This window comes from Carassius auratus, chromosome 50, assembly GCF_003368295.1.
Source record: "Carassius auratus strain Wakin chromosome 50, ASM336829v1, whole genome shotgun sequence".
Classification (NCBI taxonomy): domain Eukaryota; kingdom Metazoa; phylum Chordata; class Actinopteri; order Cypriniformes; family Cyprinidae; genus Carassius; species Carassius auratus.
This window is the reverse complement of record NC_039292.1, coordinates 7,068,188-7,095,242: the sequence shown is the minus strand read 5'-3', so window position 1 is coordinate 7,095,242 and position 27,055 is coordinate 7,068,188. Positions and strand designations below refer to the sequence as shown.

The following is a 27,055-nucleotide window of genomic DNA, read 5'->3' as shown; positions in this document are numbered from 1 at the left end:
ATAGTTGTCTATTTAGGTTTTTAATTAATTTTTTTGTTTTGAGCTTTCTGATTTGTTTATTTGTATTTTTTTCACTTAGTGTTTAGTTTTTGTTTGTTTTGTTTTTTGTTGGGGGGGGGGTTGTTTGTACTTTTCAGTAAACATTTTTTTTTGTTTGTTAGTTTTGTTGCTGTTTTTTTCCATTAAGTTGTCTGATAAGTTTTTATTTTTATTTTTTTGTTTTAGATCCGATTTATGTATGTATTTGTTTTTTTCTGTTCAGTTTATTTTTATTGTTGTTGTTGCTTCTTGGGCATTTGCTACTTTTTGTAGAAGCTGAAAAATAATATTGAGTAATGGCGGAACGGGAGTTGGGGCACGTTGAAGGCTGGATTCGAACCTGCTGCTCTGACATAAAGATCACAGCTCAGAGAACCAGTTCAACCAGCTAATCCCCTATTTTATTCCTTTTTTCAGTATTTATTTGTAATTCTCTTCATCCCTCTCTCTCTCTGTGAGTTAAAAGGACACAGCTGTTGATGGATCTGTTGAAAAAAAGCCCACGCCTCTCTTGCTGGCCACACTAGACCAGTGTCCGTCCACCAATGACCAAACAAAGGAGGCCTATGACCAGCAGCCACATAGACACATATGCATGCACACAGTTGGTGCACACTAACCGTGGGAGGTCAGCGTGTGTCACATGCTCATGATGGGCGGTGGGTGATTATAATCAGTCATGAATGGAGCTGATGATGGTACATACAGATGAGCTGCACAGGAAGGTTTCTAAGCTTCTGTTTCCGCCACAGGGACGTTCTTCTTTTTCATGGTCTTTTGATCTTTCTATGCAACTTTACAGCTGGAGTTGAAGCTCTTCTGTGTGTGTATGTATGTATATATATATATATATATATATATATATATATATATATATATATATATATATATATATATATATATATATATATATATATATATATATATATAAATAAATATATTTTTAATATATAAATTAATCATTTTTTTAAATAAAAAAAATTTATTAGATATATATCTCAATGAAAATGAAAAGTATGGTGACCAATTTGTCCTTGCAGTAGCCTTAAGCTAACCCTCTACAGCCCATTCACAGCTGCTCTGTGTTGAATGTTAGTGGGCCGTGATGTTTATATATGGGTCACACTCACATTCCTCTCTAGGTCTGTTCTGAACACCCCACACATGCCCCCAGAAACCCTTCCTGCCCCAAATCACAGCCTTTGAGTGTTTCCAACCACGTGTTACTCTCAGGAGGTAGTTGCTCTTACCACTGCTAATATTTCTGTTTATGAACGCCTTTCTTGATCAAGAAATAAAATTCTGTGGTCGAAGGAAAATTCTTTAGGCATTTAAGACTTGTCCCTAGTTTAGGTAGCTGAGGAAACCTTCTTTCACCTGATGCATCCATATGTCCTGTTGGATTCTAGCGGTCTTTAGCCGATGAGAGAACCTGAGAACATTTATAGATGCTTTTTTTTTTCCATCTCTTGGCTTTAGAGATCTAGGATTTTTTTTTGTCCTTTTTTTGTATTCTTTATACTGAACGGACTAATGTAATTTCCATCACATCCCAATTTCATGGTTTTATTTGAATGTCAGGGGTGAAAATTTTTTTTGTTATAAAATGGTGAAATCATTATCTTGGTATTATAAGTTCATAGCTAACATGCTATATATGCATAATTTATTATCAATGATGCAGAATAAAAAAATATTTTGTTGACAGTCTGTACCTTCATATTTATTTGTTTTCTTCTTTCTTCTTGGTTTTAAACATTTAACAAGCATTTTTATTTGATATAAAGATATATAAGATTCGAAAATGCAGAATCAAATTGAAAATTGTCTGATTTGTATATGAAATGGTTGTTTTGTACTTTAAATGAAACTCTAAACTAGTCTGATTTTGTCATTGCAGATCCATAGAGCCACAGAGACGTTTTATTCAGTTGATGCCAGTCAAGATGCTGGACTCCAGGAGAAGAAATCCATTTCAGTGATTTCAGGTAACTGTTAAATCAGTGCTTCTGAACCGGTTTAGCTTCAAAACCCTGACTTTGCATTGAATATCAAGTGGAAACCCAAATGTAAATGTTTTTTGAGGATGTTCATGCTGGCTTCTGGTTTGTCTAGCTTCTTCTAAGTGATGCATGAATTTACATTGAAATACCACAGATGTACGGCATTTGACGTCAACAACACAATGCTGTGTCACATAGATCTAGTTGTTACATCCAGAACAAAACACAAAACCTCTTTTATACATTTTCCAGCACACTACAAAGAAAGGATGACCTCTTTGCTCAGACTGTGTGTCTGTGTGTGTCCAATCTAAATAGTGCCCACATTGTGTTGCATGGGAAGCGGCATACACATCCTCCAAAGACTAAATGAATGTCTTCCTGTCAATACAAAAGACTCCACTAGTCAAATAAGATCATCTATTTAAGTAGATGACATCAACATCCTGTCTGCAATAATTGCAAGCAGAAATGCAACACAATGGACTGAAATTAGTCACTTTCAGACTCCCTGTAAATTGATTCAGTTCACTGAAATCTGGTGTGTTTTCTTTTCTATTTATTGTTTTTCTGTCACTCTTCGACTTTCTCATGTTTTTCTGATTCTTTTTTCCAGAATTCTCACCTTCAGCCCCTTTACCCGAGACCACACATCAGAAAGAGTCAGCGAGCACCATGCCAGGGTCCGCCAGCGATGACGACTCTTTGTTTAGCCAGGATTTGAGCCAGGACAGTATTTTTAATAATAAGGTGCGTCCGGGTTTGTGTTGCGTTTCGCATATCCTCCAAATCTGTTTCTTTCTTTTTTTTTTTTGCTGTTTGCTTTGTTTCTATGTCTCTTTACTATGTGAAGAACCCCTTGCTTGTGCCTCGGCCAGATAAAGCGGTTATGTAATGGGTCTAATTTTCAGTGGTGATCCTCTACTCACAACATCTTCCACTGACATCAAGTCATGTGACGTGAGCGGATCAGTTGGCCAAGGCATCAATTATGATCTCATTTTCAGACATGATTCATCCTAATTTCTCAACTCCTCTAAAGTCTCCTGTGGATTCCTCCAGCCCTTAAACTCCTTGTTTTGATTTAAAGATGTTTAACACAGATTTTGACACGTACGTGTTGCCCTTAGCAAGTCGCAAAGGATGGCGTTTTTTTTTTTTTGTGAACTGTAATGTTTTTTTTCTGTGATGCGTAGATCAGGCCATTTTTCATTAAAACCCTATTTTGAAATGCAGAATAGTCTTATAGTCCCCATTTTAGGATGTTTTGTAGTATCAATAGGGAGTAGTGTGTTTAAAGTTGCACCAAAAATTCCAAAAAGAAAAAGGGCTCTTTAAAAACTCGGTTGATGTTTTGACTTAAATAACAGAAAAAAATGAATGTGGAATGTCGGACACTTCGTGCACTCATCTGTCCCAGCTTTAATTACATAGCGAAGGGGAAGGATCAGACTCTGAATGAAAAATTAACTTTATTTCATAATTCATACAATACATTAAGTACATAGTGTATAAGTGCATAGTGTATAGTGCGTCATTTGGAATGCATCTTAAGTTAAGATATCAGGCTTATCAGCTAGCAGTATGCTAAGAAAGCAGGCTAATTGGCTAGTTACATGCTAAGAGAATAGGCTAGTCTGCTAGAATCATGCTAAGAGTGTAGGCTAATCAGTTAGCAATATGCAGAGAGTAGGCTAATTGGCTACCTGTATTTTGTGAGATGAGGCTAATTGGCTAGCTTTATACAAAGCTAAATAGCTGACCAATTAGGCTGCACACAAATTAAAGATGCAATGATTTTCTTATAAAAACCTCTTAATATAATGTCATCACCATTTATTTATGTATTTATTTTGTTTTCGGAAAATATAAATCTGTAGTAAACTAGCAACAAGATTATCCCAAAATTAGCCTACTGGAATTGTTTGTGGATGCATGCTTACATTTTCTCCAAGCTCCGAAAGCAGGTAGAGTATTTTCACCTAAGCTTGACTTGTGTTCTGGAAGTCTTTTTCCCCCCTCCATAGCTCATAAAGTCATTTATTATGGTTATGTAGTGTAGCCGCTAGCTCACCACACCCCTCACTCGGCTGCGTTCTCAGCATGTGAGGAAACTAATGAGCCGCTGTGAATGGAAATGAATGTCAAAGCGAGCGGTGTGTTTCTATGTTATGTAAACTTTATAAGGATGGAAAGAACTCTGAGACTCCGTAGGGTTGGCAGAAAAAAAAAAAAAGAGTCTGCCTTTATGTAACTGGAGATGTAAATGTGGTTCGTCATCAACGTTCTTTCACAGACTTCACATGTGCTCGCTTTAACCAGGCTTAAAGTGCAGTTTTTGCTCTGTTAGGTTGGGAAGTTGTTCCAAAAATCCCAGGCCTCCTAGTTGTCACCAAGCATAAATTCCATAAGCATAAAGCATAAATTGTAATTTTGTTTTTGCAAACACCATCCGATTCTCCTCTACTTTCCCCCTCAAAGGCTGAGGACAGCGTCACAGTTACCAGCGGTGTGTCTATGTCCTACTCGTCCTCCACAGACGACACCTCCAGCCTCAGGACCCCTAGCGCCATCTCTCAACCCAGCACAGAAGCTCCTACATCAGACCCCTGTCAGGAAAAGCCCAAGTCTCCTGGAGCTTCATCTGTTTCAGGAGAAATGGAGGAGGAAGAGAAAAAGGACCACTTGACAGAGGTCCCGGAGCGGTCGGCCGTTATACGTACCTCCGTACGATCCCTGTCCCCTTTACGCAGGCACAGTTGGGGCCCAGGCAAAAATTCAGCGGAGGAGACGGAGATTAGTCAACGCAGGTAATCTACACCAATAAAAGTTTTAGGAATTAAATACAAAGTATATATATATATATATATATATATTATATAAAAAGCATTTTAAGTTTCATTGGTAGCAATGGGAGCTAAGAGAACATGCTAATTGATTAACGTTATGCTACGTCATTTAACAGTATGCTGAGATAATAGGCTAATCAGTTATTTAAATGTGAAATTAAATATCATACTGTTATAAATAAGATAAATACTACATAAAAAGAATCCAAAATAGCCTATATCTGGTAAAAGTTTGTTTTCCACTGCCCGGGTGTATGCCCACGGAGTGTGCGTGTGTGTGTTCACTGCTATGTGCAATCATTTGGAGGGGGGAAATGCAGTAGATAAATTTAGAGTATGGCCTACATGTGTCGTAAATTTTTTCTCATAAATGTGTCATTTCCTGTGAATCATCTGATAATAGGATCAAAGTATTATCATCAATATATACCACACAGCTGCGGTATAATGCAAGCATATACATGCATAGTATACATTTTAGATTTGAGTTTATGCTTGCAGTTGCTACATTTTGGTTTTTGTCTCATCATCTTGTCATTACTTCAGCTTTGTATACAACTTCTCATTTACAGTCTGTATGTGATGGTGTGTGTGAAGGGAAATCCCAATAGTGTTAGGGCCCTTTCCTCTGTGGGCTTTGTCAGCAGGCAGCTGTTCTGTGAGAAAGAGCTGTATTTAGGTCACGCAGGACAGTTTTCCTGCTGTTAATAAACACTCATGATATCTAATACTCAAAAGACACACAAAAAAGGAACATCATGGTTTGTCAATCATCTCATCAGCTCTTCATATTAATTTAAGTTCATTATTTCTGTTCATTCATCTTCTCCTCATCATTTTCACCCATCACTTTTTCCAGTAGGGCACGTGGGGAAGTGGGACACAGGTCTGCGGGCCATAGGAGAAGGTACTACCATCCATTTTCATTTTTTCCCCACCAAATCCTTCTTGAATGCCCATGTAAAAAATTAGAGAGAAAAAACTAAAGCCATGAGCTGAAAACGGATGCCATCAAATCCCTTTGACAAACTATTATAGTTTTTTTTTATATATTTTGAATTCGTCTCAGCATTTTTTTGTTTTCATCTTAATTTTGTTTTTGACCTTTATTTTTTAACTAACTCTAATAACCTTGTGTAGTGTGATACATAATGGTGAAATGTCAAGGGCCTCTTTTAGACCTTGTTGCTAACAAGTTCCTGTTTTGTCTTTTGCTGCATCCCTTCTTCTATCTGTCCATCCATTCATCTTGCGTCTTATGTACTTCATGAAGCATGAGCTGGTGTCCTTCGGTTGTCCTGCACTCAGAAAATGACGAAATAAATGAAAGAAGGTAAAGAAAGTCGAAGAGGAAGTGTCTAAAATCTTTAAACATCTTGTTGTTGTATGATACAGCAATAATTGCATTATGGGAGCACAAAAAGTGTGTTGTGAAGACACTGGTGTGTATGTGCTCATAGTGTAATGTGTGTAGTAGTCTACTTCCTCTCTATGGTTTAGTCTACTCCTCTCTCCGGACAAACATGTGAGACCACAAGCACTCTTGTAGTCATTTCCGTAGATTTCTTTGTTTTTCAGAAAGAGACTAACCGGCCACTTAAATGAATTTGTTTAGCTAGCGATGTAGACTAAACTACAGTATCACAACAGTTGATAATTAATTTTAACTATGACTAACATACTGATCTGGATCTCAAAACCTGATGAGAGGTAATTTTTATTATTATTTTTTAAAATATATATTAGCACATTGTCACCTTTTCAAGTGTTTCCTGTTACGTTGAACTGCTCTCGACAATTAGGTGCAAGTTGAAATAATTTTATAGTATATATACACATCTGAAATTATGCTTTTAAGTCTGAATATATAGAAGTAAATTTGAATATATAGTTATAATTCTGAACAAAAGAAGTTAATCTGAATATATGTAGTTATAATTCTGAATATATAGAAGTAAATCTGAATATAGTTATAAATCTGAATATATAAATGTAAATTGTGAATATAAATGTAAACCTGAATATATAGTTATAAATCTGAATATATAGTTATAATTCTGAATATATAGAAGTAAATCTGGATACATAGTTATATGCCTGAATATAGTTATATATCTGAATATATAAATGTAAATTTTGAATATATAGATATAAATTTGAATATATAAATGTAAATTGTAAATATATAGAAGTGGATCTGAATATATAGTTATAATTCGTAAATAAATAATTATATACGTCTGAATATATGAATGTAAATTATTGATATAAATACATGAAAATATGTATAAATCCAGAAAAAACTGTATAAATGCAATTATGGAGATATATGTAAATATTGTCTACATCTCAATATAACTATATCTTTATTATAAGGCATACCAGTAGACTTTTTATTATACCTGTGCATACTGTATATAGTTATCAGTGTAAATATTTTACTATATTAATTATTGTAAGTGCATATCACTAATCTAAACCAAGAAGAGTATTTTTAATATACTTAAAGAAAGGCTGGCTGTGGTGCCTCACAGGCAGTGACAATGCTAATAACCCATCTTTTCTACAGTTTAGCATGGCTGAGAGGGCTAGGAAATTGCCAACAACATCATATATTTACAAATAGTGATTGAAGTGAATAGAGACAATTGCAGCAGCATGTGATAGACAGTGATAATTATAATAACTAACATTGTACAATATCTGCATTGATACAAGTACAGGATACATAGGCACAGCGTTTTCGTTTAAAAAAAATAAAAATAAAAAGCAAGAACATCTGCCTATTGACATGCCTAATAATAAAGATATATTTGTTGAAATGTAGACCATATATATTCAAATATGCATTTATGCACTTAAGATTTACAAACATACATTGTGATTTACTATTATATAATTAGAATAAGGAATATAAATTCTGGTTTTGTTACGGAGCAAAGGAAACCCTCGCATGTTATTTTAATGCGCTTTCGCGTTACAATAATGTGCTTTTGCTGCTTCTTCTCCACCGCATACACATACTGTATATGCACTGCAGACGGAGTACGTGTGAACTAAATATATTTCAACACCTGAAGCACCGCTACAAGGAGCTCTATGACCAATGCATGGCAATAAATAAATAAATAAATAAATCCCTGGACACGGGATTTTTATTTATTATTATTATTATTATTATTATTATTATTATTTTCAATGGGTTTTATGAGATGTCATCTGCAACTTTCACAGACTGAGGTCAAGCCTGTTTTGTTAGCATTTGCTAGTATACTTGTCATTTGATTCTTTGTGCATCTGAATCAAAAGGAATTTGCATGTAGCTTTATCTTGCGTGTGTTTGTATGATCTTTGACGATTCTGTGTGCAATTGTGTGTGAAACTCTGAACTGCAATAAAACTCAAGCATAATCAAATATGCTTTTCACAGTTACAGCCTGGAAGGACTTGCAGCAGAGAAGGAAGGAAGGAAAAGCCTTAACCAGTGCATAGGGGAGGCCAGCCAAGAACCAAACAGTCCGTCAAAGCTGGACAGAGAAGAAAGAGACTCACTTGTGTCCCTGACCGAAGAGGAACAGGAATCAAACCTGGGAGACTTCTGCAGTTTGGACAGTCAGGTGAAATATTATTTATAAATGGATAGATCCAGCACTAAAATCTGATTGGTTGTGCAGCATTCACAGACATTGCAAAAAGCCTTTATACTGTATGCATCTGTCACCACACATTAGCTGAAATCTATATCAACAAAGTAACAAAATCTATTGAAGGGGTCATATGATGCGATTCAAACTTTTCCGTTCTCTTTGGCGTGTTACAAGCTCTTGGTGAGTAAAGAAGATCTGTAAAGTTGCAAAGACTAATGTTTCAAACACGAAGAGATATCCTGCTCTGCAAATTTTATACGTTTCTCTTATAGCTTCAGAAGTTTGTTCTATTTGAATGTAAGTGCCCTGCGAAGTAGACCTCACAGGATATTCCGCTCTGATTCCAGTTCGAAGTGAACATGCATTATATATAAGTGCATTGAAGTGTGCGAGAGGTGATGTCACACTTGTCAGTGTGAAGACGTTGCACTTCGCAAATCTGTGAATGAATTTTCCAAAGTGACATAAACTTCAACATATTTCCATTGCCCAGGGAGTAGGGGGCAATGAACACTGTGTAGGGATCATGTCAATGGGAGCACGGTTCATGTACGGAGCTCACTTCTAACAGGCTGGCTATCTGAATCAGGTGTTTTAACAAAGAGAGATGAGCAAAATATGCAGAGCTTGGGGGCGTGAGGACTGGAATTGAGAACCGCTGGTGTATAGTAGAGCTTGTTGTTTATCGTTTCTCCAATCCCAAATGTAGACATGGTTTTAGTTTTACGTGGCGCAGCGCAATGCAACTCGGAAAAACACAGGAGAAGTCATTATAATTCGTAATTATGTCCCCAGTGAATGTAACAAATGGCTCGTTTGTAATGGGTTTTTTTGTTTTGTCTTTTCAAGCCTGGACAAACGGCATGGGATAGCTGGCCAATCAGAGCACACATTGTTTTTCAGAACGATGAGCTTTGTAAAAAAAAAAAAAAAAAAAAACGATGCGTTTCAGAATGGTGAAAACAATGTGTTTTTTGAACCTTAAACCGCATAAATACATTTAATTACACCAAATACACAAAATAATGTTCTTTTTAGCAATATCATATGACCTCTTTAAACCTACCAGTATAACTTTAACCATTTAAACTATATTGATTTTTTGGTAACACTTTACAATAAGGTTCCATTAGTTAATGTTAGTTAACTACTTTCGTTAACATGAACTAAGCAAGAACAATCCTTCTACAGCATTTATAAGTCTTAATTCATGTTAATTTCAACATTTACTAATGCATTATTTAAATCAAAAGTTGTGCTTGTTAACATTAGTTAATGCACTGTGAATTACCATGAACTAACAATGAATAACTGTATTTTCATTAACTAACATTAACGAAGATGAATAAATATAGTAATAAATGTATTATTCATTGTTTGTTCATGTTAATTAATACATTAACTAACATTAACTAATGGAACCTTATTCTAAAGTGTTACCGATTTTTTTTACTTTAATATTGCATTATTTGTATATAACATAGTGTCATTAAAATTAATATATTATTTTAATTTATAGTTTTAGTAGGTTTATTTTAAACCATTTAAACTAAATTGGTAGATTGTTTAAATGTTATAGTTTCATTGATATTAATATATAATTTTACATTTTGTTTCTTTTGTAAGTATATTATTCAAACCATTTAAATCAACAATATATTTTATTTTTTTCAGTACTTTGTCCAATCATTTTTTATTGGTATGTATTAATTGTGGTTATTTTTATGACTATAAAAATAAATAAACATAGTTTTATAACAACACAGTAAATATTTAATTCACCAAAAAGATGAATTATTTTATACATTTCAATCTCTTTTACATCCAAAGAGCAGAAAAACACCATAAATGACTGTGTGACATCATGGACGCTATGTTCAAGTCATGTTATAATGACAGTTGATTTTATATATATATATATATATATATATATATATATATAGCAACTGAAGTGTTTTTAGCCTTCTTTCTTTGGCAGAAAGGAAGGCGGTCAATAAATAATATATATATTTATATTTATTGAACGTCTTCCTTTCTGCCAAAGAAAGTAGTCTAAAAACACTTCAGTGTGTTCTAATATGCTGAATCAGATATAAGAGTTGCATCTGCAGATTTTTCAATTACTTTAGTAGTTTTAATCTCATTGCATTTAATTACCTAAACTGGTTTATCATGTTTGCTGCTTTCAGAGGTCCATCCACTCTGGACGGAGAAGTGTCCCACATTCACAAACCTTTCTCACCAAGTCTGTCTCCATGTTGGCCATCAGTCACAAAGACCTAGATGGTGAGTTAAAACACCTCTTTTATTTTCACTCCTGTCTCTCATTGTGCCACTCTGAGCTCTGCACCACTGCTCCATGTCCTGTAATGACAACAACGTATTCTATACATAAAAAAATGCTAACAATATCTGAGAAGTTTCAGAAGTGCTTTTAGATCAGAGGTTGCAGAGTTCAGAGGATGTATTTTTGTTTTCCTCTGCTGGTCTCTTACATGCCCTTGTTGTAAGATAAGAAAGTGGAAAATATTCGGTCATGTATATAACCACACACTGACCACTCACTTCCTGTCAGTCATATCTAACACCGGATTTCACGTCCTGGGATCTTTATAATACGAAAAAATCCTGTATCAACTGGGATTGTTGGTATTCTTCAACTCATCAGATGTGGACTTCCTGTGGTTCCCTTTCACTGTGGTGTCACTTTAAGGGAGTGGACGTTTTCTGTCAGTTTATTAGCACCCAGTTTTATTATAATGCCTGCTTTGATCTTTTTTGCCATGTGATCATGGAACCCTCCAGCGATCAGACGGCCACGACCCAAGCGACGAATCTCCTTCTCCTTCAGCATCTTGCCCATGCTCCCCAAATCTAAAACTCTCTTTTCTATTGGCTCTTCATCCAGTGATGAGGAGGAAGCAGTCAGTAAGTAGAAGAATATCCCACAATGCCTGGCGTGGCCCCTGTCCGACCCTACTACCTCCCTTTATTGATAAGACCGGCTCATTGAAATCATTTCCAAAATACCTTTTCAATAATTGTATTTATTTCTTTTTTTATTACTTATATTTTATAAGGTTTATGAAAAGGTTAAGAATGATTGATCTGCATACTATTTTATTTATGGGTTAATACAAAATTCTAGAAAACAAATACTAAATGACTGAAGTACCAAAATAATGAAACCGTTTTTAAAATTCTCTATGTAATAACTTAATGAACTTATGTATGGAATCTTTCTGAGAAAGTTAAGACTAGTTTAATAAATAAGTTTATAATAGCTTAATAAATCATAATACATTTGGTTTAATGGCACAAATATTTTAAATGTACATTGCTCCCTTGAGTTCTGAGTGTTTTTTTTTTTTTTTTAGCTGCAGTAACGCAATATAACTTCACTATGTACAGCAGATGATTGTGTTTGTGATGCTTTTGATTGAAATTATCTCAGCTCTTCTTCTGAAAGAAAGATGGTATTTTACACATACCTTTGCTCAAGTCATTCCTGTGGTTTATTGGACAAATGGATAGCTGATCTGCCAAATGACACATTTTATAAATATATATATATATATATATATATATATATATATATATATATATATATATATATATAATATATAATATATATATATATATATATATATATATATATATATATATATACACTCATACATACATATACATACATACATACATATAAACATACACACACACACACACATACAGGTGCTGGTCATATAATTAGAATATCATCAAAAAGTTGATTTATTTCACATTAATTCCATTCAAAAAGTTAAACTTGTATATTATATTAATTCATTACACACATACTGATATATTTCAAATGTTTATTTCTTTTCATTTTGATGATTATAACTGACAACTAAGGAAAATACCAAATTCAGTATCTCAGAACATTTGAATATTGTGAAAAGGTTCAATATTGAAGACTGGTGCCACACTCTAATCAGCTAATTAATTCAAAACACCTGCAAAGGCCTTTAAATGGTCTCTCAGTCTAGTTCTGTAAGCTACACAATCATGGGGAAGACTGCTGACTTGACAGTTGTCCAAAAGACGAGCATTGACACCTTGCACAAGGAGGGCAAGACACAAAAGGTCATTGCAAAAGAGGCTGGCTGTTCACAGAGCTCTGTGTCCAAGCACACTGATAGAGAGGCGAAGGGAAGGAAAAGATGTGGTAGAAAAAAGTGTCCAAGCAATAGGGATAACCCCACCCTGGAGAGGATTGTGAAACAAAACCCATTCAAAAATGTAGGGAAGATTCAAAAACAGTGGACTGCAGCTGTAGTCAGTGCTTCAAGAACCACTACACACAGAGGTATGCAAGACATGTGTTTCAGCTGTCGCTTTCCTTGTGTCAAGCCACTCTTGAACAACAGACAGCGTCAGAAGCGTCTCGCTTCAAAAAGGACTGGACTGCTGCTGACTGGTCCAAAGTTATGTTCTCTGATGAAAGTACATTAAGCATTTCATGGGAAATCAGGTTCCCAGAGTCTGGAGGAAGAGAGGAGAGACACACAATCCACATTTCTTGAGGTCCAGTGTAAAGTTTCCACAGTCAGTGATGGTTTGGGGTGCCATGTTATCTGCTGGTGTTGGTCCACTGTGTTTTCTGAGGTCCAAGGTAAACGCAGCCATATACCAGGAAGTTTTAGAGCACTTCATGCTTCCTGCTAATGACCAACTTTATGGAGATACAGATTTCATTTTCCAACAGGACTTGGCACCTGCACACAGTGCCGAAGCTTCCAGTACCTTGTTTAATGACCATGATATCCCTGTCCTTAATTGGCCAGAAAACTCGACTGGCCTTAACCCGATAGAAAATCTATGGAGTATTGTGAAGAGGAAGATGTGATATGCCAGACCCAAGAATGCAGAAGAGCTGAAGGCCACTATCAGAGCAACCTGGGCTCTCTTAACACATGAGCAGTGCCACAGACTGATCGACTCCATGCCACGCCACATTGCTGCAGTAATTCAGGCAAACAGAGCCCCAACTAAGTATTGAGTGCTGTACATGCTCATACTTTTCATTTTTATACTTTTCATTTGGCCAAGATTTCAAAAAATCCTTACTTTTTATTGTGCTTAAGTAATATTCAAATTTTCTGAGATACTGAATCTGGGATTTTCCTTAGTTGTCAGTTATAATCATCAAAATTAAAAGAAATAAACATTTGAAATCTATCAAGTTTTACTTTTTGAATGGAATTAGTGAAATCAACTTTTTCTGTGTGTAACGTGTGTATGCATTGTTGATATACTTTCTCCTATTCAAGCTTATTATACAGAGTAAACTATACTGCCCTCAGAGGCTAAATACAGTAACTATCGCAACAATTTAAGGAAGTAAAATGTTTCACAATTTGTTGCATTTTATTAATTTATGTAATTCTTCACACTTTTTTATTTATTTAACTCAATTTATATAAAATCCAAACTCGTCTGTCACAGGTTTCTTAAAAAAAACTACTGTACATAAACAGCCTATTCATTTACTATACAATACACAAAAAATGAATGAATGAAATGAAAATAATAAGCCAGTCCTTGCAAAACATTATAAATCATTTCATCTTTCACAGTTAAGCTATTGTGATCGCAGTACAATACCTAAGATTATTTTTTCTTTTAAGATTTTTTTTGAGTTTGTAAAAAGTATAATTTAACTTTTTTTCTCTGCAAGACCTATAAAACTTCTTGTGTAAGAAAGCTCAGTGAAAAGTGATGAATAATTCCATTTGTTGTCCTGTGGTCTCGTTTATGTTGTGTAGTATGTCAGAGTCCTGTCTACACAGTACTTAATCAATGGTTTTTCTCTCGTTTCAGGACTGTGCTCATTCACAGGCACATCAGGATCTTTAGAGAACTGGTAAGACCCCTGCATCACATGTTTGAATTGGCTACATGCTAACATCTTAATGTCCAGATTTTACGCTTCATCCCAATTCACCTACTTTTACTATGCCCTTAAAGTAGGTACTGTATTTGTGAAGAAACGTTAACGTACTTTAACGTTAAATAGTAAACCATTCGGGTGCCTTTGGGACACTAGTTTAAACAAATTAGGAGACATTCATTATAATTTAGAATACTATTTTGGACAGATAAGATGTTCCCATTTATTTTCTTTCATCTCATTCAGTATATCAGAGGAGGACCCGGGGCCATTGCGGAGTGACAGTGAAGGCAAAGTTGGAGGAACGAAAGTGAGCAGGACATTCAGTTACCTGAAGAACAAAATGAGCAAGAAGAACAAGGTTGGTATATAATGAAATGATTTAGATTATGATTTAATATTTATAATTTAATGTGTATATATGTGTGTGTGTGTGTGTGTGTGTGTGTATGTATGTATATTAGGGGTGTAACGGTTCACAAAATTCACGGTTCGGTTCGATACGATACACTGATGTCACGGTTCGGTTCGGTTCGGTTCGATACGTTTTAGATACAGCAAAAAACATCTCAACTTTTCAGAATGCCGCAAGCGCACCGCGGGTCATGTGACAAGAACCAACCAATCAGCTTCATCCTTTCCCGTAACAACGTTGAGAGCTCAGCCAAGATGAAGGAACAGCTGATCATAGTTGTATATGGATTGCAATTTTGAAATAAATTCAGTATCAGAGCTACTGCAAGCGATTTTTAGAGCTGCAAATCCATTTATCCTTCGCTGAAATTTCCGCGTCTCATGGAGAGAGCACGTCATTGTTGCTTAGCAAAGACAGACGCCTCAGGAGAAAGACGCGCTTAGCGTTTTCCATGCGTTTTTAGGAGCGATATGTGAACGGCCCCTAAGGCGCTCGCTCACTCAGCACGCGCTGAAGGCTCGTTGCAAAATGTCGAATGCATTTAACAGACCAGAAATATAAGATCCTAAAATAACCAACAGGTCTGGTGTTTGGGTTGGATTCCCTGTAAGCTATAGTTTCTAAATGCTGCAGGGATAGTTTGCTGCGTGCATGTTTCTCCTTTTTTTCGTCTTTTCCCAGATAGTACTGACGCATATATCCCAGATATTCCCGCTGTTTTTTTTTTGTTTTTTTTTTTTGTAATCCCGCTGGTGTACCCTGTCATGTTGCAGATGCGACATACCGTTGTTTTTTTATCCACCACTCTCTTGCCATCACCATTATAGCTTAAAGGGAATCCAAAGTGCACCCAAACACCAGACCTGTTGGTTATTGGAGGATCTTCTCATTTCTAGTCTGTTAAACGCATTGGCTATTTTGCAACGAGCCTTCAGCGCGTACTGAGTGAGCGAGCGCCTGCTGAGTAGCCTAACATAAACATATAAGATGGTGTTTTTTTCTTCTTCGGGAGTGTCAGGGGCGTTGCCTGTTACGTTGTTTGGGTTATTGGGCTACCTTGTTGAACACATATCATTATATTTCTTTCTCTCTCTTTTTTTTTTTTTTTCAAATATAATTAATTACTCCAACGAACCGTTCGGTATACATAATGCGTACCGCGTACCGAACCGAAAGCGTCGTACCGAACGGTTCAATACGAATACGCGTATCGTTACACCCCTAATATATATATATATATATATATATATATATATATATATATATATATATATAATTACAAAATTATAAACACAACACTTTTGTTTTTGCCCAAATTGTTTATGAGCTGAACTCAAAGACCCATTTACACAAAAGGTCTATTTCTCTCAAAGATTGTTCACAGATCTGTCTAAATCTGTGTTAGTGAGCAGTTCTCCTTTGCCAAGATAATCCATCCACTTCACAAGTGTGGCATATCAAGATGCTGAAAAGACAGTATGATTGTTGCACAGGTGTGCCTTAGGCTGGCCACAATAAAAGGCCACTGTAAAATGCCACAGATGTTGCAGGTTTTGAGGGAGCATGCAATTGGCATGCTGACTGCAAGAGTTTCCATCAGAGCTTTTGCCCGTGAATTGAATGTTCATTTCTCTACCATAAGCCATCTCCAAAGGCGTTTCAGAGAATTTGGCAGTACATCCAACTGGCCTCACAACCGCAGACCACGTGTAACCACACCAGCCCAGGACCTCCAAGATCGTCTGAGACCAGCCACCCGGACAGCTGCTGCAACAATCGGTTTGCATAACCAAAGAATTTCTGCACAAACTGTCAGAAACCATCTCAGGGAAGCTCATCTGCATGCTTGTCAACCTCATAGGGGTCTCGACCTGACTGCAGTTCGTCATCGTGACTGACTTGAGTGGGGAAATGCTCATTCGATGGCGTTAAGCACTTTGGAGAAGTGTTCTCTTCACGAATGAATCTGTACAGGGCAGATGGCAGAACATGTGTATGGCAATGTGTGAGAAAGTAGTGTGCGGTTATGATATGGGCAGGCATATGTTATGGTCAACAAACACAGGTGCATTTTATTGATGGCATTTTGAATGAACAGAGATACCGTGACGAGATCCTGAGGCCTATTGTTGTGCCATTCATCCACGACCATCTCCTCACGTTGCAGCATGAAAATGTACGGACCCAGATACTGACTGGTCTCCGGTGTGTGTGTATATATATATATATATATATATGTGTGTGTGTGTGTGTGTGTGTGTGTGTGTGTATCACGTAAAACAAACTGGGTTCAACTAATATGTGTTTCTGTTGATGGATGCACATTCTGGATTCCCAGACATTACAACACTAGCGATAAGGAAAAAAAAAAAAAGAAAAAAAAAACCCTGGACAAACCATTCACTCTTGATCAATGTGAATTACTTCTGGAATATGAGCAGTCATTTATTCCCTCATCATCCTGGTGCTGATAGCGGGTGCGTACAGATGAGACCTGAACAGCACACGTTAATATGAATTTAAACCAAACTCATTTAAGCTTTGCCAGTTTAAACATTTAAGAGGCAGAGGATGTGAGCTCGCGGCCGCAGTGAGAAGAGTTGTGCATGCGCTCACCTGAAGCACGCAAACTCGTGCCTCAGAACGTGCAAATATTAAAGGGGTTAGTTCACCCAATAATAAAAATGATGTAATTAATGACTCACCCTCATGTCGTTCCAAACCAGTAAGACCTCCTTTTATCTTCAGAACACAGTTTAAGATATTTTAGATTTAGTCTGAGAGCTCTCAGTCCCTCCATTGAAGCTTTGTGTACGGTACACTGTCCATGTTCAGAAAGGTAAGAAAAACATCATCAAAGTAGTCCATGTGACATCAGAGGGTCCGTTAGAATTTTTTGAAGCATCGCAAATGCATTTTGGTCCAAAAATAGCAAAAACTACGACTTTATTCAGCATTGTCTTCTCTTCCGTGTTTGTTGTGAGAGAGAGTTCAAAACAAAGCAGTTTGTGATAGGGCTGTGCAAAAAAATCAAATGCGATTTTCGTGCACATCTCATCAGTAAAGACGCTCCTGTTATTAGAAGCATATCTCCAGCACGTGCGTTCAGATCAGGGTTGCCAGGTTTCAAATTCTGCCCAGTTGCTTCTCAAAACTAGTCCAAAACTAGAACAATCGCGCTTCCAGAAGGTTCCCCGATAAAAAAAAAATGCTTCCTGGGGTTAAAATATAAGTTTTTTAGCAGGGTTGCCTTGGTAAAATTCGCATTTTAGGGGCTAAATATCACGTTATTTGTATTGGGGTCGCTTTGACCCGCGGACATGAAAAACAACCACAGACTTGGCAACACTGGTTGGCATTTACTACACTGAGCTGTAATTCACTGACAATCTACACAATATCGAAGTTAAAATTGCAGGCGATTCTACGTCGATTTTGAAAACGATTTTGTGTTAGTTGTCGGTAGACTGCAGCTCTGTGTAGTAACTGCCGCTCCACCTGAACCATTGTTTTAAACAGTTCGTGTCTCCAATTTGCATTAATCCACAAATGACTTAAGCTGTTAACTTTTTTTATTTGGCTGACACTCCCTCTGAGGAGTCCCGGAGTAATTCATGTACTCAAACAGTACACTGACTGAACTGCTGTGAAGAGAAAACTGAAGATGAACACCGAGCCGAGCCAGATAATGAACAAAAGACTGACTCGTTCTCGAGTAATTGAACTAACCCTTTAAGCTCTCTCTGAAGTATAATGTTTAAATGGACAAATTCACACAAACACAATGTCAAAATGTCGGTTTTGATAAGTATCCTACTGCAGACATAGCCGGCTGAACGTAGGCCTACTGTATTAGTGCATTGTCTTTATATTAATCGAACAGCAACAACAAAGAAATGACTCACTGCTTCTGATTACAAAGCTTTTATAACTTTAAAGGGACACTAAGTAGGAATTACTCCCATCTAGTGGTGAAATTGTATTTTGCATTCAAACTAATTTTGCTCTCCAGCGCCTCGCTTTTTCAAATGCGCGTTGCATCTACGGTAGGCGATATGTACCAAAAAGCTTTGACGGGATGTCTTCTAATAGCACTTCGTCGAGTTTTCCTTCAGGTGAACAGGTGTGTTATTTCAAACAAACTGCAACATGACCATAAACAAACGAATGTTACAGTATGAATTACTGACTGTGGAAAACATGAAATATTGTAATTAGTAGTTATGTCTAATTTATTCGTTATATTTTCTGAATAATGTGCATTGTTAGATATAAAAAAAATATTGTAATATAGATTGTAACACTGACTTACCTGTCGAGAAGAAAACTGGCCACTTCAGCGTCTCTTTTGAAATATTTATCCAGCATTAGCTCTTTCCACCTAGAAAAAGCTTCCCCGACATTAACTCTTGTTTTCTGTAATCTACGGTCACGTTTTCTTTTACGTTCTATTTTTGACTGTTTTGGCGACGATGTTTTCTTCTCCTGTGGCGCGGCATATGTATGGTCCATAATAAGAATGCAATCCAGACTTTTAAACTTGCCGGTGCAGTTTCAAACGCCTCTCACTGCTCTGCACCTGCGTTTCTTGTGGAAACGCGTTGTCTTAGTACTTTTTGTCCCTCTCTGCTATTATAGTTTTGCAAGATGGCGGAACTACATGGAAGCCTCCGTCGACCTACCCGTCCCATGTATATAAAGATAATAAATTCTTCATTTACGAGGATTAGTTTAAACATTGGCATAGGTATTTGTACACCATTGAGGGCATATTTATGAATAAAAATATTAATTTTAGATAATAAAATACCTAAAAAGTTACTTATTGTCCCTTTAATAAAGAATCATCTTTAATTTATACAGTCCAACACGCAATGCAGTTTTACATTTTGATTACTTTATTCAATTTCTGTACCTAAAAACTTATGCTAGAAAGAAAGATAAAAAAAAAATACATAATCACTGTTTATTGTTTATAACTTTACTCTCTTGTATTTATTTTTGCTGTTGCTTGTAGTCGGATAGAACTTTTTTTTATTATAAAGTAAAAAAAAAACGTGAAAAAATTTAACTGTGCCACCCCTAATATATATATATATATATATGTATGTATGTATGTATGTTTATATGTGTGTGTGTGTGTATGTATGTATGTTTCAGATGTAGTCAAACTAAGATTCTTCCGATCAAAAACCAATACATTTCCTCCGTGGGCCTATCTGAATCATCTCAGACCTTATTAGTGAAAGCAAATGTTATCATTTTAGTGTGCCCCATATCATGCTGAGCTAGTGGTGTTCTTTGATGCAGCAGCATGCACCTGCTAATTAACTTAATTTGAGGTTTCCTCGCTGTGGTTCCTGTAGATGATGAGGCCGCTGATGGTGTGAAAGCTCTCAGCTACTCCGCTATCTGTTGCGCAGGCAACTCTGTGCACATACTGTCTGTCGTACAAATGCTCACAGTAGGGAAGTTCAGCAGGATGTTGAAGCAAGCTGTGGTCTCTCTATGGCGCTGTTTTAACACGCGCTCACACTAAAGCTTTAGAGCGCATGCAATTCTGTGAAAACAAATGCATGTTAAAATCTATGACTTCACAATTTCAGAGAACCTTTTCCGATGTTCCTATGAATCAGCTGGGCCACCAAATATGGTTTATGTCCTCAAATGTGGTTAAGGAATTAATACACGTTATTTTACTTAAGAAACCCGCACACCTTAATTTGCCACTTTTTTTCTTAAAAAAACATCGTGCATGGAATAGTATCATATTGGTAATAGTATCATATAAGTATCATATAAGGCCAGTGATGAAGACAAATCTTAATTGTTTAATGTAACATGGTCACTTGAGGTTTTAATTAACTGCAATGTTGATTAGATTATCGATATATATTTAATTGGCTAAATGGCAGAATGCAAACAAAAAGCTGCCTCTTATACTAAAGAAATGGTAAAAGGAAGTGCACTGTATCTTTAAGCTGTGCCCCGATGTGAAAGACGACAGAAAGAAACTGCAGTCACTTCCTCTGGCTGGCTCGTCTGCTCGCCGTCATGGGAACTTGTGTGTTTGTTTAGACAGACTCTGAAACTCATCTGCCGTACCTTCAGGCCAGTGCGCTCACTGGCTACCGTGCATCTGAGATGTCTACGCTTTGTCGTAGGTTTTTACCGCAGGGTCGGTCCCTGAAGATCAAGAATACTGGTGGTCTGGTTGAGGTAGGACTGTAATACCAAAAAGAAGATGTTAGGTTTTTTTTCCCGTCATGTATAGTGAAAAGAAACATTTATTTGATGTTCTGATGTGTTTGTGATTATGATTTTTAGGGGTTTGATGTGTGATGTGTTAATTTATTGCCTTGGCAACTGATTTTAATTAAAAATTTTTTGTGCTTCCTGAGAGCACTGTTTCACTTCAGTTGAGAATTGTGAAATATTTGAATCGCTTGTTGTTCAAATAGTTTTTATTCTTTGATTTTTCTATACATTTTAGGCATGTTTGAATTCTTTGAGAAGTGCACTTTTGACCGATCTTCCATCACATTTTTTATAATATTTGTATAATATTATAATATCAAGCCACCCATCTATAATCACTGGAATACTAGTTCACTAAATATGCAGCAACATTTTAGTTATTATTAGCAGGATGTTAAGAATGAATCAGGCAATCCTACCAAAATTATAATTTTTTTTTTTCATGTTGTGGTTTGCACGTGGTTACAATCTGGGCATGTGACAGTTGGAGCAGACCAGACAGAGTTTTGTAATCATGGTGGGCTATGAAAATGACCACAATGTGTGGTTTCTGCATGGAGCTATCTTTTCACAAGCACACTGTAATGGAGTGAGCATGATGGGATTTTGACACGTCACGTAAGGTGTCGAAGAAACAAGGAAAATAATTTGGAGTGTACTTGATGGATGGAAAGGTTCATGGATGGGTACATGGTTGGATGATGGGTAATTGGGAGGATAGATGGATAAGATGGATGGGTGGATTGTTAGTTGGATTGATCTGTAGATACTTTTATAGATTGGTAAATGGATGGTTAGGGGATAGGTAGATGGACAGATGGGTAGATTGATGGAAGATGGGTAGATGGATGAGTAGATAGGGTAGGTTATGGAAGGCTGGGTGGATGGGTACATAGATGGAAGCATTGGAGGAAGTAGGGTAGATATAGGCCTAAATTTAAAGATAGGTGGATGGATGAATAGATGTGATGTGATGTACGGGCTGGATGGATGTGGACGATTAGGGAGAGATGATGTTGAGAGCATGCAGATGTTGAAAATGTTTGAAAGTGTTTAATCTCTGCAGCTGAAATTGAATGATGAATATGAATGAAAGTATTGATTGTGCAGCTGATGAGGCTCCTCCTGTGATGGATGCAGCAATGCCCTGCTGACACTGGGAGTTTTATGATGGATGTGCCGCGCTCCCATTTCCCATCTTGCTGTAACGGAGTCTGAAAGCACTGGACATCACACATCTATACTCTGATTTATTCATTCACGTTTTGGCTTGTGTTTTGCAGGAGAAGGACAAAGACAAGAATAAGGAGCGCGAGCGAGATGCCAAAGACAAGGAGAAGAGAACCTCAAATGGGCATCTCTTCACTGCGATCATGACAATACCCACGATCCCCTGCCACCAGTGCAACAAATCCATCAACACTAGAGATGCTTTCCTCTGCACCAGTAAGAGCACATTACCTATTATAGAGTACAGAACTCTATTCTACTCTCTAAAATCTTTACTATTCTGTACTTTATTCTGTACTCTATTGTGCTTTACTCTCTATTCTACAATCATTAGCATTTTGTTCTTTTACTCTCTTTTCAGTTCTACTCTCCACATTCTGTTAATCTATTTTTTTATAATCTTTACTTTTCTTTAGTTCTATTCTATTGTATATTCTGCTCTCTTCTACTCTTCTTTACTGTTCTATACTTTCTATTCCACCTAACTTTTTTGTCTCTTTCTCTCTCTGCATGTAATTTTAATTTATTTATTTAATGGCAAAATGTATACATTACTTCTGTTGAATTAAAATATATTTGGATTGGTTCTTCCAAGTTTGTAAAATATTGTTCTGCTCTATTCTGTGCAGTCATTCCGCTTGCTTCTTTTGTGTTGCCATAGACTGTTTTTTTTTCTTCTGTTTTTGGCACTTCCTCCTTTACTGTCATTTGCAGTGCAGTCATGCACAGAGTATAATTTACTGCTGCGAAAGTGTTTTTTGCAGAAGCTTGCTTCACAAGAGATTCACACAGGAAGTTGATTAAATAAATTTGATTCCATAGACAAAATGCCTACAGATTGTCTTTGGAAATAAAGAAGCTAACTTAATTAGCTAGTCAGCGACAGCCACTAGGATAGTATTTGTGATTTAAAGTCACGCATGAGCAGGTTTCTGGAGAGACACCATTGTACAGGATATGCGTGGAGAATTGGGTTAATATGCGTCTCAGAGTGTGACGAGTTTTAAAGAAAGCGAGGAAAAAAATAAAGGAGTAATTATGGCTATCTGCCCAGTCTGGCCTTGCACAGTGTTGCATCACTCCGTGGCTCCACCCGCACACAGCTGGCAGGACTCAGCGCTCCACTGAGAAACATCCTGTCAGCGCACCGTTACTGCCATTGCTCTCTCTGCTTATTGTTCTCAGAGGATGTGCTGGCAAACTCATCACCGTTTCCTTTCATTTCCCAAAAGTGACTGATGCTCGAGACACACGTCTTGTGTGATAACTTTGTTGTTGTTAAAATTTAACAATTTAATACTCTTCTAAACTAATAAATACACTACTTTTAGTTCTTGCTGCATTCATTTGATCAGAAATACAGTAAAACATACATTTCGTAAAATATTATTACAATTTAAAACAACTGTTTTCTATTTTAACTTATTTTAAAATGGACTTTTTTCCTGTGACGTCAAAGCAGAGATTTTCAGGGTCTTCAGTGTCACATGATCCTTTTAGAAATCATTCTAATATGCTGATTTGATTTTATTCATCAAAGAATGCTGAATCCAGAAAAACAGCACTTATTTTATCAAAAAAAAAGAAAAGAAAAAAGAATTACTGATAAGTGTAAAAATAAATAAATAATAATAATTCATATAAATAAAAATTTTATTAAGGCCTAAAATTTGAATGATAGTTATGAAGGAACAAACCTGCATAAATAAAAATAAATGCATAAATAAATATACAAGCAAACAAATCAATAAATGTAATAATAGGAAATAAAGGAATAAATGATTTGATTAAACATTATTATTCCTTAATTTCTATTATCTTTTTTCTTTATATTTATTCTGTTTTTATTAATTTAGTCCCACATGTATTTGTTTTCAGATTTATTTATTCATTTTTTACTTTCTTTTACTTTTTGCAAAATGGAAATGGAGGCGGTCCTTTCATGGCTTCAGTGCATCATTGGTTAAAAGCTCACTTATAAAAGCATCAATAGTCAGCTCTAACTAAACAAGAGAAATCTATACAAGTTTATACGAGATGAGGCAGATTAACTGGAGTTATTTTTGTATAGAATCTCATATTGATGTGAAATTATTTCATAGCGAGCACAGGTTTTACAGAAATAAAGCACAATGCTGATTCTAGCTACTTGTGTGATCCTTACTCACACAGCATTGTCATCAAGCCCAGAATAATTACAGATTCTAGGATGATGACATCCAGTGGTTGGTAGGTTTCCACACTAAAGCCAGTTTATTTTGTAATCACAGAGAAAATCTTGACTCTGCAACAGGTGAAATGATCGGGGTTGTTTACCAACCAACCAACGGCTTCTATGAAGAACAGAATAGTCCAGTTTTGTAGACCGTAGAGACCTTTGGTGCTCTGGTTTACAATAAACTAAGACTTGCAGTGAGTTAGGAAGGCAATATTTTCTGTGTGATTACAAAATAAACACAAGCCTTGGAAACCTTCACTGGGTGTATCTAAATGAGTCATCAACCTAGAAACTCATCGGCACTGTTGATGGTTTTAAGATTAATGAATTAATGAATTGGTGAAAATATGAGCTCTCAACCAGTGATTCACCAGAGCTAGATTAGAGGAAAGAAAAAGAAATACATCTGGAAATACACCCGGGAATAAATAAATATAAAATAAAAAACTAACTCATAATTAAATAAATGAATTAATGAATTAAAAATAAGAATAATGAAAAAAAAAAGTAAATAAAAGTTAAAAAGGATTAAAAAAATAGAAAAAGTAATTCCGGGCTTACATTTTTATTGCATATGAATTATATTTTTTCATCAAATCATTTATTGCTTTATTTTCCCATTGTTACATTTCTGTATTATTTTCTGCAGGTTTGGTCTTCTCTAGGTAGTGTATGTTGAGTTCCTTGTAAAATGGGAGAAGTTCTGTGGGAGTGGGGAAATTTTCACCTTCAAACATGTAGGCTGTTTAATGTCTAGCAGCTCTTGATACCATCATGCACATGATCTGAGATTGCTGTGCGTGGTTTCGTTTTTATAAATCTTTCTTTCGGTGTGTCTACCAATGCTGTAGTTTTGTGGTCATGAGGTGCAAAGTACACTGACAGAGAAAGGCAAAAGCACCATCTGTGCAGGTATGTTTTGACTGAAATCAGCATTAAAGTCAGCCTTTTTGGTTGTTTTATTAACAGCAAATATGCATAACATCAGTGGATGTACATTTGAAATAACCAATCGATTATTTCATACATTTATGTGTATATTGTGTCTGAATTTTTATTTCACCCCATCTATTTATTTTTATTTTTTATGTATCTTCTGAAATTCACAATTTTAGCTTGTTTTCATTGAGAAAACGAGTAGAAACACTGACTTGGCGCGTATGCATGAAATCTTTAAATGTTCATGACTAGTAATGATTCACCCAGAGTGTTTGTATTTAAATTTGTGGTTAACATCAGCTGTGTAGCAGAGGTGGAGTCCGGCTAATCGCACTCTCTCCTCAAAACGGAGAAGCAGCAAACGGCACAGTGTTTGTTCAGTACCGCTTGTCTTCCAGATTTACTGCTGTTTTTTCCAGCTTCAGGCTTATTCTATCTGCTTAGAGAGAGAACGATGGATAAAGGCCTGTGCATTTACTGACCGTACGGTTTGTGTTTGGTTATTTGTTTTCAGATTGCAATGCACAAGTCCACAAAGGCTGCAGAGAGAGTCTTCCTGTTTGTGCCAAGGTCAAAATGAAGGTAATCAACTGTCTTTTATACCGGTTCTCATATGACTGTCATAAACAGTAATTTTGCTCATTTCATAGGTTCCTTTGCTAATCATTGTCAGTTTTATGACCAGAGCTGTAGGACTAATACAAGTAAAAAAGCAAAGTTTACCCCAGATTGAAGATTCTGTCCAAATGTACTTTTCCAAACCTGTTTGCTGCAGTCAAACTCTTCTTTTAAAATCATAATAATGATCTATAAAGATAACACATATTTCTTTCAGCAGCAAAAACAGCAGCAGACTGTTCCAGATTCTGCCTCGATGCCTGGTGTCACGCTTAGAAGTAAAAGTAAAGACCTCATATAATCATGTATTTCCTCATGTTTTTTGTATTTCTGCTTTATTTAAAAAATCTGACCATGTAAACTTGTTAATATGTTTAGCTCTCCCAGCACGGGATCGTCCGTGGTCCACCTTCTCTGTTGCCGAAGATCAACGCGCTCCTCTCGCCCCTCCCCGGAAAAGCCCCAGCAGTATGATGTCTTTCAACAGCAACCCGCTGTCCAAGAGCATGTCCATTAATAACATCGCAGGGTCAGTGCCAATGCAGATTTAATATTTTACTTGCTCTTAAAATCACAGTTTTGCTTCACTGAATGTCTTGGCAAGATTTCTGACACTATTTTAGTTTATTCTTTACTGTTCCATTTAATATTTAGAGGTTGATTTACAGGGGACAGTTTTATAAAATCAGTAAGGCATTAAAACAGAGAATGTAACAGATCTTCTGCTCTTTGCACATTCAGACAAATAGAAGAACATCCTCTAAAGAAGTTTCTGTCCCAGTCGACCGACTCTCTTCACAAGACCAGTAAAGTCAGCGAGTCCACAGAATCTCTTACGGATGAAGGTACGTCTCTTCATCTCATAATTAATTCATTACCAATAAAATACAAGTCCAAACATGTCATG

General features: G+C 36.2%; 1 protein-coding gene across 1 annotated transcript in view; it reads left to right on the top strand.

The window, feature by feature from the left end:
• Positions 1 to 27,055, top strand: part of LOC113066822 (A-kinase anchor protein 13-like) — an 84,998-nt gene that overhangs the window by 44,013 nt on the left and 13,930 nt on the right. The window contains 15 exon segments of the mRNA XM_026238868.1: positions 1,940 to 2,027; positions 2,659 to 2,792; positions 4,524 to 4,852; positions 5,751 to 5,798; positions 6,165 to 6,224; positions 8,322 to 8,508; positions 10,728 to 10,824; positions 11,344 to 11,466; positions 14,401 to 14,443; positions 14,717 to 14,831; positions 22,427 to 22,589; positions 26,045 to 26,112; positions 26,366 to 26,432; positions 26,527 to 26,677; positions 26,890 to 26,993. Of these exon segments, the coding sequence (XP_026094653.1) occupies positions 1,940 to 2,027; positions 2,659 to 2,792; positions 4,524 to 4,852; positions 5,751 to 5,798; positions 6,165 to 6,224; positions 8,322 to 8,508; positions 10,728 to 10,824; positions 11,344 to 11,466; positions 14,401 to 14,443; positions 14,717 to 14,831; positions 22,427 to 22,589; positions 26,045 to 26,112; positions 26,366 to 26,432; positions 26,527 to 26,677; positions 26,890 to 26,993 (1,777 nt within the window).